The 18,847-nt window shown below is 35.5% G+C and overlaps 1 protein-coding gene across 1 annotated transcript in view; it reads left to right on the top strand.

The window, feature by feature from the left end:
- Positions 1-10,404, top strand: part of FAM83B (family with sequence similarity 83 member B) — a 60,985-nt gene extending 50,581 nt beyond the window's left edge. The window contains 1 exon segment of the mRNA XM_079148395.1: positions 5,640-10,404. Coding sequence (XP_079004521.1) covers positions 5,640-7,947 — 2,308 coding nt within the window. The 3' untranslated portion in view covers positions 7,948-10,404.
- Positions 10,405-18,847: the final 8,443 nt, after the last annotated feature.

Raw genomic sequence — 18,847 nt, 5'->3', positions numbered from 1 at the left:
ACATTCCTTCAATAATGTAAATATACTGTTCTTTCTTAATTTATCAACTTCAATTATTGTCTCTTAGCTTTTCATTATAGTAATTGAAGAATTGTATTTCTCGTCCATTCGCATCCACTTTCCTTTCTTGTCTCCAGTTTCTCAATATAGTTTTATCACAAGTTTTGCTAAATGAAAAGTCCAGGATTACATTATTAAAATTCTGCCAAAACTGATCATTGCTAAGCTGTGGAGTACTTTATGGTATATGTCATAATAGAGTAAATAATAACCATTTTATTTTTGCTTTTATTCATTGTTCTTGTTTTCTCTCTATCTATTGCTATTTTTTCAGTTGACCATACAGATTTTGCAGCAGGTGAATGACTTTTCCAAAAATTCAGTATCTGACAACTATCTGTGATGTTCAACCTGGCCTAGCTGGTCCTTAAACCAGGAACACAACTAGAGTCCTCAGATATTCCATATCCCTGGGTGATTTGATGCACGATTTCTTAAATCCCATTTTTTTGTTGTTTACATTTTCATGTTCTACTTTTCTCCCAAGTTAGCCCAAGAACATTTTAAACCCCGAAATTCATAATTCTAGGTGATTTGAAGCTTAGTTTGAGATGAAATTCTTGGCTGAATCATTTTCCTCCAAATTTGGAAGGCATTATAATCAAAGTTACTGTTGAGAAGTCTCAACAATTATTATTCTCATTCTTTTCATGTAAATCTTTTTGTTTCTCTTTCTTGAGGTTCTAGGACTTTTTCCTCCCACCCTCATTAGCCTTTTCTAATCTATACCTATTCTCTTTTTTTCCAGTTTATTGAGTATAAAGTTAAGTTGCTGATTTGAGATCTTTCTGCATTTTTAATGTATGCGTCTACAGCTTTAACTTCCCTCTTGGAGGTATTCTCACTGCATTCCATAAATTTTAATATGCTTCATTTCCATTTTCATTTGTCTCAAGGTATTTTCTGATTTCTCCTGTGACATTCTTTGACCCATTTGTTGTTCAAAACTGTTAATTTACAAATATATGTGGATTTTTCAGTTTTATTATGCTATTGATTTCTAGTTTTATTCCATTATAATCAGAGAAGCTACTTTGCAGGATTCAAATCTTCCTTACATTGTTAAGACTTGTGTTTGATTTTTATGTGGTCTTTTCTGGAAAAGAGTCTATGTCCATGTGAGAAGAATGTATATTCTGGTTTCGTTGAGTGTGCTATGTGTGTCTGTTATAACCTATTGGTTCATAGTACTGATCAAATTGTCTGTTTCCTTGTTGATCTTCTCTCTTATTCTAACCATTTTTTGAAAGTGGCTATTAATTTTGTAGCCACTCAGTTTTGTCAGAGTTTGCTTCTGAGTGATTGATGATAAGGCTGATTTGAAGTTGGGTAGGAAATACTTACCAAAGTTGAACTTTCAACTGATGATTGGCTAGGGTCCTGGCAGTTTTATACAGGGATCCACACATATCAATATAAATAACTTGTCTGGAGCTGTTCAATGTTTCCTGAGAATAATCTCTTTCCCTGACCATTTAGTAGAAGTGGGCAGAATTTGGAGGTAATGTGATCCCGACCACAGTTGGGATTCCCTTTTCCAATCTGTTTCCAGTATACAGAAACAGTCTGTATTCTAGAAACACTGGAAAAAGGAAATAAGGATTTGACAATTCTTGTTTTCAGCTTCAGCTTCATCTCTGCCTTGTGCTGTTTAAAGATCCTGAGTTAAGATCTTTTCTGGAACAGTTTCTGCTGAACTAAACCTTAGGTTTCCTGAAAAGGATAGAAGGAATGCTGAAAAGGTGAGAGAAGAGAAAGGAACCTATAGGCCCAACTCTTCCAAATAGAGACTTTCATTCAATCCCCATTTCCGTATTTTTGTGGCTTTAATAACCTCTTGTCTGTTTTATAATTGAATGCCACAGACTGGGTAATTTACAGAGAAATTAAACTATTTCTTACAGTCCTTGAAGCTGTAAGGTGAAGGGTCAAGGGACTGCATCTGGTGAGAGCATTCCCACTGGTGGGAATTTCTGCAGTCTAAGGCGGTGCAGGGTATCACAAGGTGTGAAACTTGTTAGCTCGAGTCTTCCTTTTTGTATAAAACCACTAATTCCATCATAGGCGTCCCACCCTCATGACCTCATCTAATCCTAATTACCTCCCAAAAGTTCTGCCTCCACATACATTAGCATATGACTTTGGAGATCAAGTTTCCAACACATGAATTCTGAAGGACACATTCAAACCCTAGCAGTGAACCATATGTGTAGTATGTAGTGAACCATGTGTAGTACCTGTTGCTTCCAACATTAAATACATAAACACAATAAATTTTGTACTGACCCAAATGGCTTATTCCCGTTGGTACTCAACTTGCACAAACTTCTGAATTGTCAGTTACCACTTCTTCTTTGGATTTCTCTGCCTCAAAATACATTGACTATTTCCACCAGTTATTGACTCCCTTTGTTGTCTTCCTAGTAGCATAAAGAGAAGAAAAATAAACATGCTTGATAAATCAAATTTAACTTAAACCTTTTAAACTTTCCACTGACATGAACATCTGCCTTTTAATCTTCTGTGACTTAGAAAATAATAATTATTTATATTTTCATGTGTTTGTTTATAACAAATATTTTAAAGTGTCTATAATATGCCAAGCACCATTTGTAACTTCTGAGAATATAGTCCTCAACAAGGGACACAAAATAAGCTGAGAGAAGTTTTATTTTAGTGAGCAGGGGGACTGATGATTAACAAAGAGAAAACAAATAATAAAATATCAGATAGTAATAAGGAAGGACTGAAGGAATTAGACCTGGAAAATATAATAAAGTATGATAAGATGGATACTTTTAATAGAGTAGTCCCAAGTCAGTCAGTCAGGGGGAAGAAAGTATCTTAGAGGAAATAGTAACAACAAAAATCCTAGGGCAGATATCTGGTGGAGCTACTATCTCTGGAGAAAAGGCCAATATGGTAGAAATATCTTCTACAAGAAGAGAGCTATTTAAGATAGGACAGGGATACAGAAGAACATAGAAGAACATAGAACATAGAAGTTATTCTTTTAGGCCAAGTAAGGAGTTTGGATTTCATTTAAATAAATGGAAAATTGGATGTGGGAATGTGACATGACCCAATTTATATTCTGAGTAGATCACTTCTGTTACTGTTAATTGAAAAATAAGCAACTGAAGAAGAGCCAAATTAACAAATGACACTTCAGACTAGGGTCATAGGAAACAGGAGAGATCTGTAATAGGTTTGGGAATCAGAGTCAACAGAACCTATTTATTCCTGTTGGTTCTGGGAAAGAAAGCATTCAGAGGTGGCTCCTGTTTTCTATCTTGATCACCTGAAAGGATGATTGAGCCACTGACTTAAATAATTAAGACTGGGGAGGAAACAGATTGTGGGAAGAGGAATGTTGAATGAGGATCGGTGGCATCTTAGTTTTATGAAGTCCATTAAAATTGCAAGTTCAGATTGGACCTTAGTTCCAGAGATGAGAAAGAGGTTAGAACTGACAATACAGATCTTCTGGACATTTAGACAATATGATCACCTAGAATGACAGAAGAACACAGGAATCTGTCCCCAAACTCTGCAAAATGTTCCTTTTCTCCAGATTCTCAGATTTACTTATTAAATATATTAATTGAATGTCTGTCTTCCTGTTCCCTGAACTTTTATTACAGTATTCTGATTTACCAAAACTAGAAACTTTTTTCATTTGTCGAATATCTTCTCAGGTTCCTAAACTCGACACCTGGAGGCTGTTTTCGCTTTATAACCTGTAGACATCCTTTGTGGCATGAAGATCTTCTGGTCCTTTATTTTCTTTTTTTACTGGATCAAGTTTTATTCATCATTCCAATTTCTGCTAAAGTTTGGGCTCTTACGTTATTCTAACCACTTTATTCTTCATGGTAACTGTAGTCCCTCATCTTTCAAATCCAAACTACGAGCCATCACTAAACGAAAAGTAATTCTTCAAACATTTCTTTTTACTTTTTATTTCAGAGACAAATCTTAAGCAATCCAACTTTCTGCTTTGCTTTCAAGACATCTTCTATCTTGCTTTCACAACCAGTTTACAAATTCCTTACCTAACTCCTTTAATCTAGCTAAATTAATCTGTTTTCTGTGTTTGACCAAAACATAGCTATTATTGCTTCCCTTACTTTTCCACATCTCCTATTCCACACAAATTGTCTTCCCACATCTTTCATGTCTGAACTTCTGAATATCTAGTCTCTGTCAAAATTTCACTAAGCTCCCACTCTCTCAAGGGATTTCCATATACTCGCCAGCTATTTATTTCATTACTTGATTTTTCTAACATATTGTATTCAGATCTTCAATCAAATTGAAGCTTATTTATTCACTTTTGTACCATTTCTTTTAAGTCATCCTCCTGGCTCACACATTCACCTAAAAAGCAGCTGGTAAATATTATTAAACCATACATTCCATCAGCATAACAGATAAATTGAGCATGTCAGAATGGCAAGTTTCTTATGTGTTATATTATTGTTTTGTGCATTTTAAATCATTACTCTTCAGATTAAAAAAAAAAAGTCTTTGTGTTTGCGTTTGTTGTTTCCCCTCTATAGATAGTAAGATACTTTAATGTGGAATGTGTCTCTGTCTCCTTTCTCTTTTGTATAAACCCCATGTGTCATTTAAATTATTCAATGCATAGCATATTCCCAATGCATTTTTTTTCAGCATAGTGGTTCTTTATATCATCTAGGTTTTCAAAAATCAAATTTAAAATTTGATAGGAAATTTCAAGATAGCTGTCACTTCTAAACTACAGGAAATTGCAAGTTCCATAAAGTACTATGAAGTCATTACAAACCTTAGTGTCATAGAAATCATATTCTATATTAAAAGGTCTCCTTATTGGCCTTTTTGAATGGCATGGCTTATGAGGACTACAGTTACTTGTCCTGTGTACAGTGAAGTATGCCCATTAGTGATTGAGGCAGCTGCCTACAAATCCTGTTTACAGCTCCCTGCAACCTAAATTACACTTGCTGAGTAGGCCACAGAGATAACAGTCTGAAGGCATTGAGACTTTCAAAATACATGCATTAGCACAGGCCCATCTTGCATTATTACATCTTAGAACCATAGGGCTTTGTAGCCATTATGCTGTCTATGTCCTTATTTTGGACATGAGGAAAGTGAGATCCAAGCTCATGTGGCTATAACTCTGCAGAAGTCAGGCCTCCTAGCTTTTTCTTCAATTCTGACTTTTCTATACCCTGGCAGGATAGTATATGTGAAATATAAGATCGTTTACTCCATAAAATCTTGATAAGTGAAGATAAAAAAATGCACATCAAGCTTTTCTTTGAGCTTCTGGAAAGTAATGTAAGAAACCATGAGTGAATTTAAAACCAGAACTTGAGTTGCTTAATTGCTTTGTTCTTTGAATATGAATATGTGGATAAGGAGACACATATATTACAAGTGTATAATAGTTGAAAATATTCTGAATTATGCTAGCCAAGTATAACAAACAAAAGTATTCTTTTTTGAATATCAAATGATATTGTAGAAGTATAAATTATCATCATTCTTTTAACCTAGAAAATTTACAATTTTATTTTCTTTTCCCCCAGCTACATGTGGTCATTTGAAAAAGCACATCTCAGCATGGTTCAGCTAATCACAGGACAACTTGTTGAGTCCTTTGATGAAGAATTTAGAACCCTCTATGCCAGATCCTGCATCCCCAGTCCATTTGCTCAGGAGGAGTCAGCAAGGGTAAAGCATGGCAAAGCACTCTGGGAGAATGGCACTTACCAGCGATCAGTTTCTTCACTAGCTTCTGTTTCCAGCCAAAGAAACCTCTTTGGTAGACAAGACAAAATTCATAAACTAGATTCTAGTTACTTCAAAAACAGAGGGATATATACCCTAAATGAGCATGACAAATACAGCATAAGAAATCATGGATACAAACCTCATTTTATTCCAAACTTTAATGGTCCAAATACCACCCGACAGTTTCAACCCAGTCAAATAAATGAAAATTGGAAAAGACATAGTTATGCTGGGGAACAGCCAGAAACAACCCCATACCTGCTGCTTAATAGGGCTCTGAATCGAACCAATAATCCTCCTGGGAATTGGAAGAGGCCTTCAGATAGTCTCAGTGTGGCATCCTCCTCACGGGGAGGCTATACAGGCCACCAGAACACACCTGCCCAGAGTTTTGCTGATCGACTTGCCCAGAGGAAGACAACGAATCTTGCAGAAAGGAATTCAAATGTGCGAAGGTCTTTCAATGGAACAGACAATCACATTCGCTTTTTACAACAACGAATGCCAACCCTGGAGCATACCACCAAATCATTCCTACGCAACTGGAGAATTGAATCCTACTTAAATGACAATTCAGAAGCCACACCTGATTCAAATGGCTCGGCTCTAGGTGACCGATTTGAGGGCTATGATAGTCCTGAGAATTTGAAAGCCAATGCCCTTTATACCCACTCTCGGCTTCGCTCCTCTTTTGTGTTTAAACCAACTCTACCTGAGCAACAAGAAGTTAACAGTTGTACAACCAGCTCCTCAAATTCAACTATCATTGATTCCCAGGGAAGTGACACACCTAAAGACATCCCAGATACCCCTACAAGTGTACAGCATTTGACAGAAAAACCTTTGCCTGAATCGATCCCCAAGCTCCCGACACAGTCAGAGGCACCAAAAGTGCACACCCTGCAGCTTCCTGAAAACCAGGCGCCAGTCTTAAATCAAACTACAAATGCCCACACAGAATCAAACAACTATATATATACAACATTGTGTGTAAATAAGCAGACAGAAAATCTAAAGAATCAACAAAAAGAGAATCTTCTTAAAAGGCGCAGTTTCCCATTCTTTGACCACTCAAAACCCAATTTAGATCATGGAAATAGTAAGCATTATGTATATAGTACACTTACCAGGAATCGAGTAAGACAACCAGAAAAACCGAAAGAGGATTTGCTGAAAAGTTCTAAAAGCATGCACAATGTGACCCATAACTTGGAGGAGGGGGAGGAGGAAGCCTCTATCAAGAGAGATGCTCCAGGTGGCACCACAACCAAATCGATTTCCATGGCTGCTTTACTTGATGTGAATAAAGAGGAACCCAACAAAGAGCTCACATCAAAGAAGGAGGTAAAGGGCTCCCCAAGTTTTTTGAAAAAGGGATCTCAGAAGTTAAGGTCATTACTTAGCCTTACCCCAGAAAAGAAAGAAAATCTATCCAAAAATAAAGCACCTGCATTTTATAGAATGTGCAGTAGCTCTGACACATTAGTATCTGAGGGTGAGGAGAATCAAAAACCAAAGAAATCAGAACCAAAAGTTGATTCATCTCCTAGAAGAAAGCGTTCTTCCTCATCAAATTCTCAAGGCAGCATTCACAAGAGTAAGGAAGATGTAACAGTTAGCTCATCTCAGAGGATGCATCCTCCATCAGATGAAAGTGATAAAGTAATACCTTCCTCAAGTCCAGTTGAAAGAAAGTTCTTGGAGAGGGCAGGAGATGCCTCTGCCCCAAGATTTAACACTGAACAGATCCAATACCGAGATCCAAAGGAGATGAGTGCACCTGTTGCTCCTGAAAGAAGAGCAACCTCTTCTCCAAGGCCAAAGCCCAGTGAGCTTCTAAGAACTCATTCAACAGACAGGCGTGTTTACAGTCGATTTGAGCCATTTTGTAAGATCGAGAGCTCTATGCAGCCAACAAGCAGCATTCCAAATACCAGTGTAAATCGCCCAGAAATAAAACCCACAGTGATGGGCAACAGTTATGGCAGGTCCAGCCCAATGCTTAATTACAACACTGGTGTTTACCACTCCTATCAACCAAATGAAAACAAGTTTCGAGGATTTATGCAAAAGTTTGGAAACTTCATCAACAAAAATAAATGAAATACTGTAATTTCAAATAGCTATTGAAATATAAATGAATGTAACTATATATACACTTATCCAAAAAACACCGTGGACAGTTGTTATAGCATGTTATAACAGGTTTCTGTAACGGAAGACCAGCGGGTGTGACTTCATGTTCACCAGTGTAGTAGTGTACAGCAGTTATTCTGTATGATAAAATTAGTTGTGCTTAATTACCCTATGGATGGACTTCTTCTGTAAAAACATGATTTTAAAATTGTAATGGTAGAAAACAAATGTAAACTAAATTGTTTTTTTCAGACTGAAAATCTTAAGTGTTTAAATTAGAAATTTGAGTGAAGAGATGGTACATAGATTTTGACCATTCATTCCAAAGTCTGTGTTTTTGAAAAAGGAGCTTACTACAAAAAGTGATGCTTTGTGTCTTTATGATGTTTTCATATGTTCAAAAATATAAGAAAATGTGATAAAGCCTTTTTTTGTTTTTAATTAACTAAGTTTACAAGATCACTTGTTATGTTTTATTAATGTTGCTTTACCGTGGAGCTTTGTACAATGGTTTGGGCAAGAAGACTAGCATTTAAACTGTATAGTTCACACTTTTATTCTGCCTAAGTGTTTGCAAAGTATCAGACTCATGTGTACAACTATACTCATAGGATCCTATTTCCTAATCTTTTAAAAACAATCTTGAATGTACTTCTTTCCAGTTTGGACCCAGGGAGGCTGCATCTCACTCCCTCACCCCTGACTCCCAATTAATTATCCATCTTTTATCACCATGGCTTATTCAAATTTACAGCAAGCCAGTAACCTAGACTATTTCTCTTACTTTTTATATGTATATAGACTTCAGAAATATCATCTCCTGCCTAAATTTTTATGTTAAATTAACAGAACTGAGATGTTTTGCTTGAAAAATTATTTGCTTTTTGAAAAATGTGAGCCAAATATTATATGATGATATAGTGCTTTCACGAGGGTACTATGCCAAAAGTGAGAACGAGGCCTAGTTTTTCCATTACTATAGGACCTGGTTGGTTTTAAATCTTTCTATATCTCGATTTGGTGATAATACTCAGATCATATGATACTGTTTACCTATCCTTAAATTAATGAAATAAAAGCTCCATATTCCTTGCAAACACTTACCTTGGCTTTGTTTTATGCACAAGTATAGATTTGAGAAACAGTGGATCATGTCAGAAATGGGAAGTGCTTTTCTAACACTTTAAATGTATTAACATCTTCTAAGTCACTATGAGGGACAGTACATTGTTTTAAAAATCCATGGTTCAGTCAAATGTTAATTTCAATATCATTAAAATAATGACAGTATTTAAACACATGAAAAGAAACATGACAGAATAAAATGTGACAGTAGGGAAAATAAAAGCTAACATTTATTTAGAACTTACCTATAGACCAGGTAATGAGCTAGAAACTTGAGTTAACAGCAATGTTTTGTGGGTAACATTATCCTTGATATTATATTCATAGATGATTGATAAGATAATTGAGACTCAGGGAGAGAATGTCCCAAGCCACATAACTAATAAGTAATGACTCTGAACTGTCTGTAACATTCTGTCACAATCACTACCTCCCAGTCAGTTCGGTACCTGCCCTGCCCAATGTAGTAGGATTAAAAAAAAGTTATTTCCTGACTCAACAGTGATCAACCAGGAAAGATTAAGTTGATTTTCACCAGGTAACACAGACGCACAAGCCTTAAATTGATCACAGTAGGTGAGGTTGAGGGATTAAAATGATATTAAGTTCCAAAGATAATCTAGCAGGGTTAGTTTTAATTGCTAAGAAGCTGTTGTCTTCTCCTGCCACCAAAAGACCTGTGACAGTGAGGGCACAGCAAAGGGAGCTAGACTTGAGTTGTGACCTGTAGGCTAGAGGCTAAAGAGGGGTGCATTCAGTCAGGAAGCTTAAAGTGGAATACACTGTCTCATTAAATATTTACAATGACCCTGTGAAGTAAGAATCTCCTTTTACAGAAGACAAAACTGAGCTCTGGAGCAGTTACATGACCTTTCAAGACTCACATAGCACTGAATTGGCAGAACTGGGGTTTGAGCACAAAGCCTGTATTTTTCATCCTATGCTGGCTGCTCCCCCGCTGTTCTTGAAAAACTGTCTTTTGCTCTTTCTCCTTTTACCAATCATAGAAATATGTCAGTAACTGTACAAAAATAGCATTTTATAAATACAAATCCAGAATGTATACTTAGTTTTTTTATCATCCATAAAGCCCCCGTTATAACAAAGGAAACTCCCAAGTACTGCAACATGACTTTTTATTGTTTTGGGAAAATGAGTATCATCAACTCGAAATATTCACACTCCCTAATAAATGAATAGCATAAACATAAAACTTGAGTTTTCATTTATTACAGGAAAGGCACCCAATTTTATTTGCAGAAAATCCAATTACAAAATAACCTTTAGAATATGTATTTCTCTGTAATCAAACAAAGGATTCAATGACAATGAGAAATATTAATTATTTTGTTGGTTAATTTTCATAGTTACCTAGAGATTGTATGATCTTCATGGGTTACTGTCAGGCTACCAAAAAAGCATTAGAATTGGAGCTCAGTGGGTGGATGAGATTATTCATTTTGTTCTTAGCAAAATTCACTCTGATAATTCTGGACCATAGTTCTTTACCCACATTCCAAAGTCCAGAACTCACAGTTCACCAAACTAGATGGACTTCAGTTTATCTTCTGTTCTTTGTTGGTACTTGACTGGGTATCTATCAGAGATAAGAGGATAATGAGCTAATTGGCATTAGGCAACTCTGAAATAAAAAGCCCTGAAGTTTAGTGCAGTGTGACTTCAGAGCTAAAATGATATGGAGAGCAAAACTTCCTGTTTTAAGCAACAGTTGTTGCCATTTTGTACAGCAACTTACATAATTTCTGGAAACATAGATAGCTTTTAGGCACATTCTTTTAAATAGTTACTGAGCTTTTCATCTTAGTGGAATTGGGGAGTTTAGGATGTTTTATTCCATCCACACTTGACAGGTAATTTAGGCTTTTACACAACAGATTTATTCTCCTTTGCCTTTTTTCTTTGATTGTTTTCCTTCTATTTTTCCCTCCAGAAATACCTGTATGTCAGAATCTGTACATAATAACCTTCCAAAGTTTCTGAGCTGATAAATTCCCCAGGGTTAAGACAGGGCAAACACATAATACTTCAGAAAAATTAATCAGTGTTTCAGTTTTAAACAGACACTAGCCAAATTTATGGATGTAATAATTTCAAGTAATATATTTTCTCCTTTTCCTCCCCATATGATTATTGTTGGAAAGATAATGTCATTTAGATGTACTTTGATATTAAAGTTTGATAAGGCAATTTTTGACACCAATAGTATAAGCAGAAACTCAAGAAAAATGGGTATGAATATTTGATAGTTGACTTCAAAATAGTGTTAATACACCTGCATCCTGAACACTTGTGTACCTCTATTATGATGGAGATGCTACAGTTGTGACATGGTGTCTTGAGATATGGGTTCATGTTGTAGGTCTACACTTGTAGAAGCAAGTATCTTTTTTAGCCAAGATGACATCTGGTGCAATCTAGGTAAACAACAAAAGAGGTTGAATTCTGGATGTATTCTAATTTAACTTTATTCAAGACCTATCCTTATGTAACTACTATTCCACAGATGTTTGGTTTAGTAAATATCTGTTGATTCTTAATATGCCTATGGCTAAGGGATATAAAGTAGAATTATTGTTTTATGTTAATATATCTGTGATTTATTTGTGATGTTTAAAAAATTATAATGTTCAATTTGGTTCTTCAATTCTTAAAACTGAAAAAGACACAATAAAACAGAGTCAGCTTGTTATCTTTTTATATACATACAATGTTACAAAGAAGTATTCTTCCAAATTAACTTTTGTTTTTAGATTAATAAATGAATACTAAGTAATTTTGTACAAACATCGATGCATTCTCAGGTTGTTTTTTTTTAACCTATATACCCTGGATGTCTCCTTTCAAGTACACTCATTTAGTAAATATAATTTAGTAATTTAGATTGTTATATATTTTAAAATGTCTCCATGAACTTTAAAATCTTCTCCAGAACACTTTAGATTAGCAACTGCATTTCATTTAATTATTTATCTGTATTTGATATTCAGTGACAATACTCTACCCTTGATAATATATGCAGTCATGTGCCACACATAGGACCATATGTATGAAGGTGGTCCTAAAAGATTATAATGGAGCAAAAAATTCCTATTTCTGCTCCTTCTCTATGGTTGGTATGTTTAGACAACAAAAACTTACCATTGTGCTGCAGTTGCCCCCAGTGTCAATACTGCAACATGCTGCACAGGTGTGGCTTAGGAGCAGTGGACTGGCTAAACCACATGGCCTAGGTAGGTAGTAGGCAATGCCATCCAGGCGTGGAAGTTCACACTGCAATGTGTATACAATGATGAAATCACCTAGCAACACGTTTTCTCAGGAGGTATCCCTGTAGTTTAGAGGCACATGCCTTTAGATTCATCCTATTTTTATTTCTGCTGGAATAGTTACTTTTTTACTTTCAAAATACAGAATCCATTTTTTAAAAGAAACTTTGGTAGCCAACTTTTATATAACTTTTGGTTTTGGTAGCATTTGGTTTTGAGTAAAATATTCTGCAGGTGTATTTGTATTAGATGAACATTAAGTACCCTATAGTCTGAAAGCTAGCTATTTAAAACTCAAAATTCCTTAAATGTATCACATCATAGATTATGACATAATGGAAATGCTAAATATATATTAAAAGTAGTTTCTGTCTATAGGCAAATGTGATTTTGAAGTAGTTACGTGTAATGACAAAAAAATTTGATATCTCATAAGTGCTGATGTTGAAACCCTCATTCAAGTGGGACAGTAAATAGGTAAGGATTCACTTTGTAGCCATCCTAAAGGGAATTTATAGGTAGATTCAGTTAGTTGGAGGAGTCAGAGACCATCCTGAAGTAATCAGGCCTGAGAGAGATGGAAGGACATTAAAGGGCTTATGTGTGTATCCTCTCTGGGGAATGAATCACACAAGGGAGTTACCTGAGCTGAAAGCAATGAGAAACAAAAGCAAGAGATCTATATCATTTCTCTGAACTAACAAAGATCAGGGTAATATGTTAAGTTGGGCATTTCTCCCATGATATTAATCTGTTTCAACAGTCTGGCTCGTTGATTCCTTTAATACTGGTACAGGAGGCCTACTTTGTTCCAAGTATGTTTGCTGTAGTAGATTTTTGATGTTAAAAAAATAAAATGGATGGCTGGTTATTCAGAGGCTGACAAGTTTTCATGACTGTTTTTAAATAGGCTAAAAGTCCACATGCTGCTTGAGGACAACTTGTCTAAATTATGCCTTTGATGTACTCTAGTGCCCAGCAAAAGGTACACATAGCAGATGCCTAATAAATATTTGATAGGTAAATCCAATTATTTCCTGGCTGCAGTTAGGAAAATATATGGTTTATTAATATCCATTTATTAAAGTAAGTCTTTTATAATTACCATTAAAAGTCACAGATAAATGCAACAGGATTCCACATCTAAATTTCAGCCACCTTAGCCCTAGAATCTATGCATCTTTAAAGATGCAGCAGGACTGGTCTTCCTAGAATATGCATTTGAGAAGGGGAGAAAATTTCTGTTGAACTCATTTCAAAGGAAATGTAAGTAGAGCTATAAAAATTAAGTTAAAAAACAGTTGGCACAAAAGGAAAGGGAACAGTGATTTTACATTAGTCATTTAGATTGTCAACTAATGCAGGTTGGCAATGTGGGAATGAAAGGACAGAATGGCTTCTTTAAATAGTCTTCATGGTGCATGGAGTCTGTTGTCTAGAGTGACAGCAGCAAGCACCTCAGCTTCCTGCTTACAACTGCAGCCTCTACTAATGTTGAAAGGTTATGGCAACAACCACCAGAGTTTTGCTGGGCAACAATTGGGCACATCTGCCACTTTGGAGTAGGCAAGAGTTGGCAGTATTGCCACAATGGGCAAAGCAGGGAAGAGTAGATATCAGGAGGTAGCCAAGAAGGTAAATCTCCCTGGGAGTTCCTCCTACAACATATTTGGTAGGAGATCAGAGGTATGCAGAAATTCCAACAGAGCTATACGGATGGGACCTTTGTTCCCTTATTTTTACCGAGCTAGAATAACTCAGGAAATACAAGTCACATCTGTGTCATAAATAATAGTATCCAGAATGTGATTGGCACCATGATCTCTTCTGTTTCATTTCCATTAGAATTAGGTCAATGTAAATAAAACCAATAAACACAAGAGCAAGGCTCATATCAGGGATTCATTTTATAAAACAGAATTTGGCATACATCCTGATATTAGCATATTTTGCCTGTAAATTTACTTTTTTTCAAGGTATAGAAATAAAGATTTTTAAGAATATTTCAATTATCAGGCAGATTCATTTAGACTCAAAATGTATTTTTAACAGAAAGATTTGTTTATTATATACATTTGGTTTCTTTACTTACCTGTCTTCAAACCTACTAAAATTTAATTTTAGTTACCAGCCAAGGTTAAATCAGGTATCAATTAAATTAAAATAAACATTCTAATGAATAAGCTCTTACCATAAAAGCTCAGAATTAGATATTTCCATAAACATGAATTCTAAAATATTTGGTTTCATTTCTCACTTTTCTCCTCTAGGCAGAATATAATATTGTCCTTTTAAAAACAGAAAAAATCCTAATGTGTATTTCACCAATTTAAATATGGAAATAAATATTTAGTATTGCAAAACATTTTTTAAAATGACTCATACAATACAAAATCAGACAGTGCTGGTTATACCAGAAGCCTTCATAGTATTTTACCCAGGAAAAGGAATGAATAAGTGCTGATCTCATTTAATTTCCAGAAGAAAAATCTGGGAGAGATATTTTGCATTCAAATCATGGTAATATGAAGACTGTTTTAAAATAAAATTAGATAAAAATAGAAGAAAGAGCACAGAGCAGGGTGGTGGGGGTAGCAGATGTGAATGTTGCTTCTATCTTCTGACAAACCACATTTTACCATTTGACTCATATCTGGCTTCCTTCCTATTAAGTAAAACTGATAATATTTTATTTCATAGGCGTATGCAAGTATTAGAGATATCTACCTTGTAAATTGGGTCCCCTTAAAAGAAGGGCACCAAGGAATAAATAACAGAGTGGGATCATCATTCCCCTGACATTATATTGCTGCTTTTTAACTTAGGTAAATGTAGTAAGAGTTTTTAAATTCTTGGTTTTCTTCACTGAACTCCAAGTTTGACAAAAAGATTGATTTCTGGATGCTGGAAAATTAAAACTTCCAGTATTTGAAAGTAAAATGTATTTTTAAATGTCATCAAACTTAAAATGTTTTTGTACAATATCCAAGGCATATAAAATCAGAGGTCAGACATTGGCTGAACAGAGCAACTCAGGCGGAGCATGCGGGCGGCAGGTGCTGCCCCTGGGGCCACCTGGACTGGAAGAATTCTGCCACAGCCGCCAGTGATACGCATGGAATAAAGCCTGCCCATCAGTCACAGTGGCAGAACCATTTCCTCTCCTCAGAATTCTAAACACAGTGGTTTAAGGGATTGTAAGATTTATGGATGTTTAAGGAACCTGGGAAGTTGTTTTTAAATTATCTTTATCTCATAGCAAGGAATCAGAATGTTTAGAATCCTGACAGACCATCTACCACAGGAATAACACACCTCAACTTGACTAATGACAAAACATGTGTTGGAAGTATTGCACATGGACTTGACTTTATATATACTACATTATAGATTTTAGGTTAATTATAAACATTTTCATGCCAGTCTAATTTGTACAAGGTTTTTTCTCTATAATATTCCTTGAACTATAATAATCAAGAACCAACCATTTATAAGTCAACATTTTCACATGCCTACCCACTTATTTTCTTTTCCACACCTAGAAATTACCTTGTCCTTATGTCTCCCTCCCTATGTCAGAGTAATAAATCAGGGGCTTAATTCAATATGTATAATATTAAATGACATATATCAAACATTGTCTTCAACATTATGAGACACAGGTCTCAAGTACATCTCTGGAAATAGTATAAACACAAGAATAATACAGAAGTACAGAGACTATAACAGTGTTTAAGTACATATGTTTATTTGTATCAAGTCTTTTGCTTCTTAAATATGATATGGGAATGGATGTCTATTACATCGTACAAATTCTGTCATTTTTGTCACTGTTTAGATGTCTACATGGCTTGTGTTTATCAAGAACTTATTGTACTTGGTATTTCATTATTAAGTACTATATTTGATCTGTTATATTATGCTTGAGGCTTCAATTAAGTTGGTGGTGAAATTTAAAAAGGTGTCTATGTGGGACCACAGTATTCAACTTTGTCATTGAGCAAGACATAAAAACTGCTCATAGTTTATGCATGGCACCATCCCAGCAGGCCAAATTTGTGCCATAGAAAATAAAATGACTTTGGTTAATGGAGACATATTTGAAAATGCACACTGACATTCAATGAAAAATTAAAAAGAAAATAGATGGTACAACTGAAAGCTAAGGAGTGACGAGATATAGGGAAAATTTTTGAAACTGGAAGTTTCTCTGTAGTTGCAAATCTAGAGTGATCTAGAAAGAGCAATAAAATAGAGTTGCAGATGATTATACACAGAGCAAATAAAGAAGAATGTACATTTTGGGAGAATTTTTTTTTTATAGTGGGGTCAAGTTTAAATCAATGAGACAGCTTAATGGTCTTAGACAATGCTATTTCAAAACAATATTTCTGTTCATATAGAGAGAGTCAGGATAACAATTTTATGATGTCAGTGTTTGCCTTCTTAGGTTGCCTTAGCTTTGTCTACAGCTTGCCTTAACTTAATTTTCATCGGCTTAGTCAATTCCAGAAACCTCTTCTACAGCATACTTTATGACAAGGGCCATGTGTCAAGATTAGAGAAACATCCAGAAGATGTTTACAATGTTTACAATTCTGGGAGACTTTTGAGAAAGTTAGTATTTAGTGTAGGTTATAGAAAATTCTTAGAGTGATCATATGTTGGTGCGGGCATCAGGGGACCTGATACATGAGGAATTATTCCATCGTATAGAATACAATGTTTATATAGACTACATTGGTTCATCATTAGCAAACTTTTTTTAAAATGCAATATACAAACTTTATTTAACAAAAGTAACAGGTAATGTCAAACAGGCACTTATTAAGAGAAAAACTGACTAGAAGAAATTTTATCTTAAACACCTTACAATAACCTACTTGCAGTTGCATTTAACTGAGCTCATTGCTATGAGGAATACAGCTCATGCACAGGTGTGGATGAATGATTTGTACATTTTTCAAGTGTTTACTGAATAATACCTCATATACACATATACATTAAATGTGCAAAAGATAGATTCATATCATTTGTGTAATCATACATGTACATAGGGTAATGATGTCTGTCTCATTTCACAATTTTTCATACCCCCCTCCCATTTCCTTCTCCATAATCTAAAGTTCCTCCATTTTTCTCTCACTCTCCACCCACCCCCATTATATGTCATCCTTCACTTGTTAGGGAAAACATTCAGCCTTTGGTTTTTTGGGATTAGTTTATTTCACTTAGCATGATATTCTCCAATTCCATCCATTTATTTGCAAATGCTATATTATTCTTCTTTATGACTGAATAATATTCCATTGTGTATATATAGCACAGTTTCTTTATCCACCAGCAATGTAAAAGTGTGCCTTTTTTCCTCACTTCTATGCCAATGTCTATTATTGTTTGTGTCTTGATAATAGCCATTCTAGTTGGAGTAAGATGAAATCAGAGTTGTTTTAATTTGCATTTCTCTAAATACTAGAGATGTTGAACACTTTCTCATATATTTATTATTTTTTTTTAGTATGTAAAACAAAGAAGAGCTCTCTTTGCCACTAGTGAGGGCGGAAGAGGGTATATCCAGTGTGACTGTGGCTGTCTCTGGGCCTGTGCAGCCTCTTGGTGGAGCAGGCAGAGGACCCAGCCTTGTGGAACTGCTGGAGTGGAGCCAGCCAAATGAGATGCTCCGTGGGCAAAGCATGGTGTTGATGAAAACCATTTTCACCATCTTGAGGGGGACCAACCTCGTGATGGCATTTTGTGTCTGCAAGCCCACATTGAGCATTGACAGTCAAATAAACAATTAACTGCCACAGTTTGATGGAACAGAATAAGTTGTATTGCACATAGGCCCAGTGGAGAAGTTGGAATAAGAACTTTTCTATTTAGAAATGACCTTTGGTTTGAACAGTTGATAAACTGAACTGTTGATAAAGGACTTAGAAAAAAACATCTACTAGCAGTGATGGTTTTTTTCTAACATCATAATGCAAATAATTGGTTGCTGGGTCTGTTTCTCAGTTTTGGCTGTACTTGTTCAAAGACCTGAAGCTCCAAGCATTGGTGTAAAGATGGCATGCTCACAAGAAAGAAAACATGGTAACCTCATGTATATAAGAACCACACTGGAAAGGACTAATCATTTATGCTTAAAATAGTAATGAAAGCAAAGCTTAACATGCACACATTCCCTGCTTTAGTGTCATTTGGTCACAGTGGATCAAGAATCACATCATTTACCATTCTACTGAGTTAGCTGATTGCAAAGCAGTGTCTGCTGGGGGACACTTGAGTTCATCCTTCTTTGCTTGCATTCATTTCTGCTCTCTGACATCCCCTCTGATATCAGGGTTGCATTAGGTAGGCCTGTTCCCATATGTGCCTTGGGCCTGGAAGGCTCTAGGGTTGGACTAAAAATGTTACTAGTTGGTCCATCAGAAAAAGAACTCCATCCTGCTCAA

This window comes from Sciurus vulgaris (assembly GCF_902686455.1).
Source record: "Sciurus vulgaris genome assembly, chromosome: 7".
NCBI classification, from domain to species: domain Eukaryota; kingdom Metazoa; phylum Chordata; class Mammalia; order Rodentia; family Sciuridae; genus Sciurus; species Sciurus vulgaris.
This window is presented reverse-complemented; position numbering and strand designations above follow the sequence as displayed.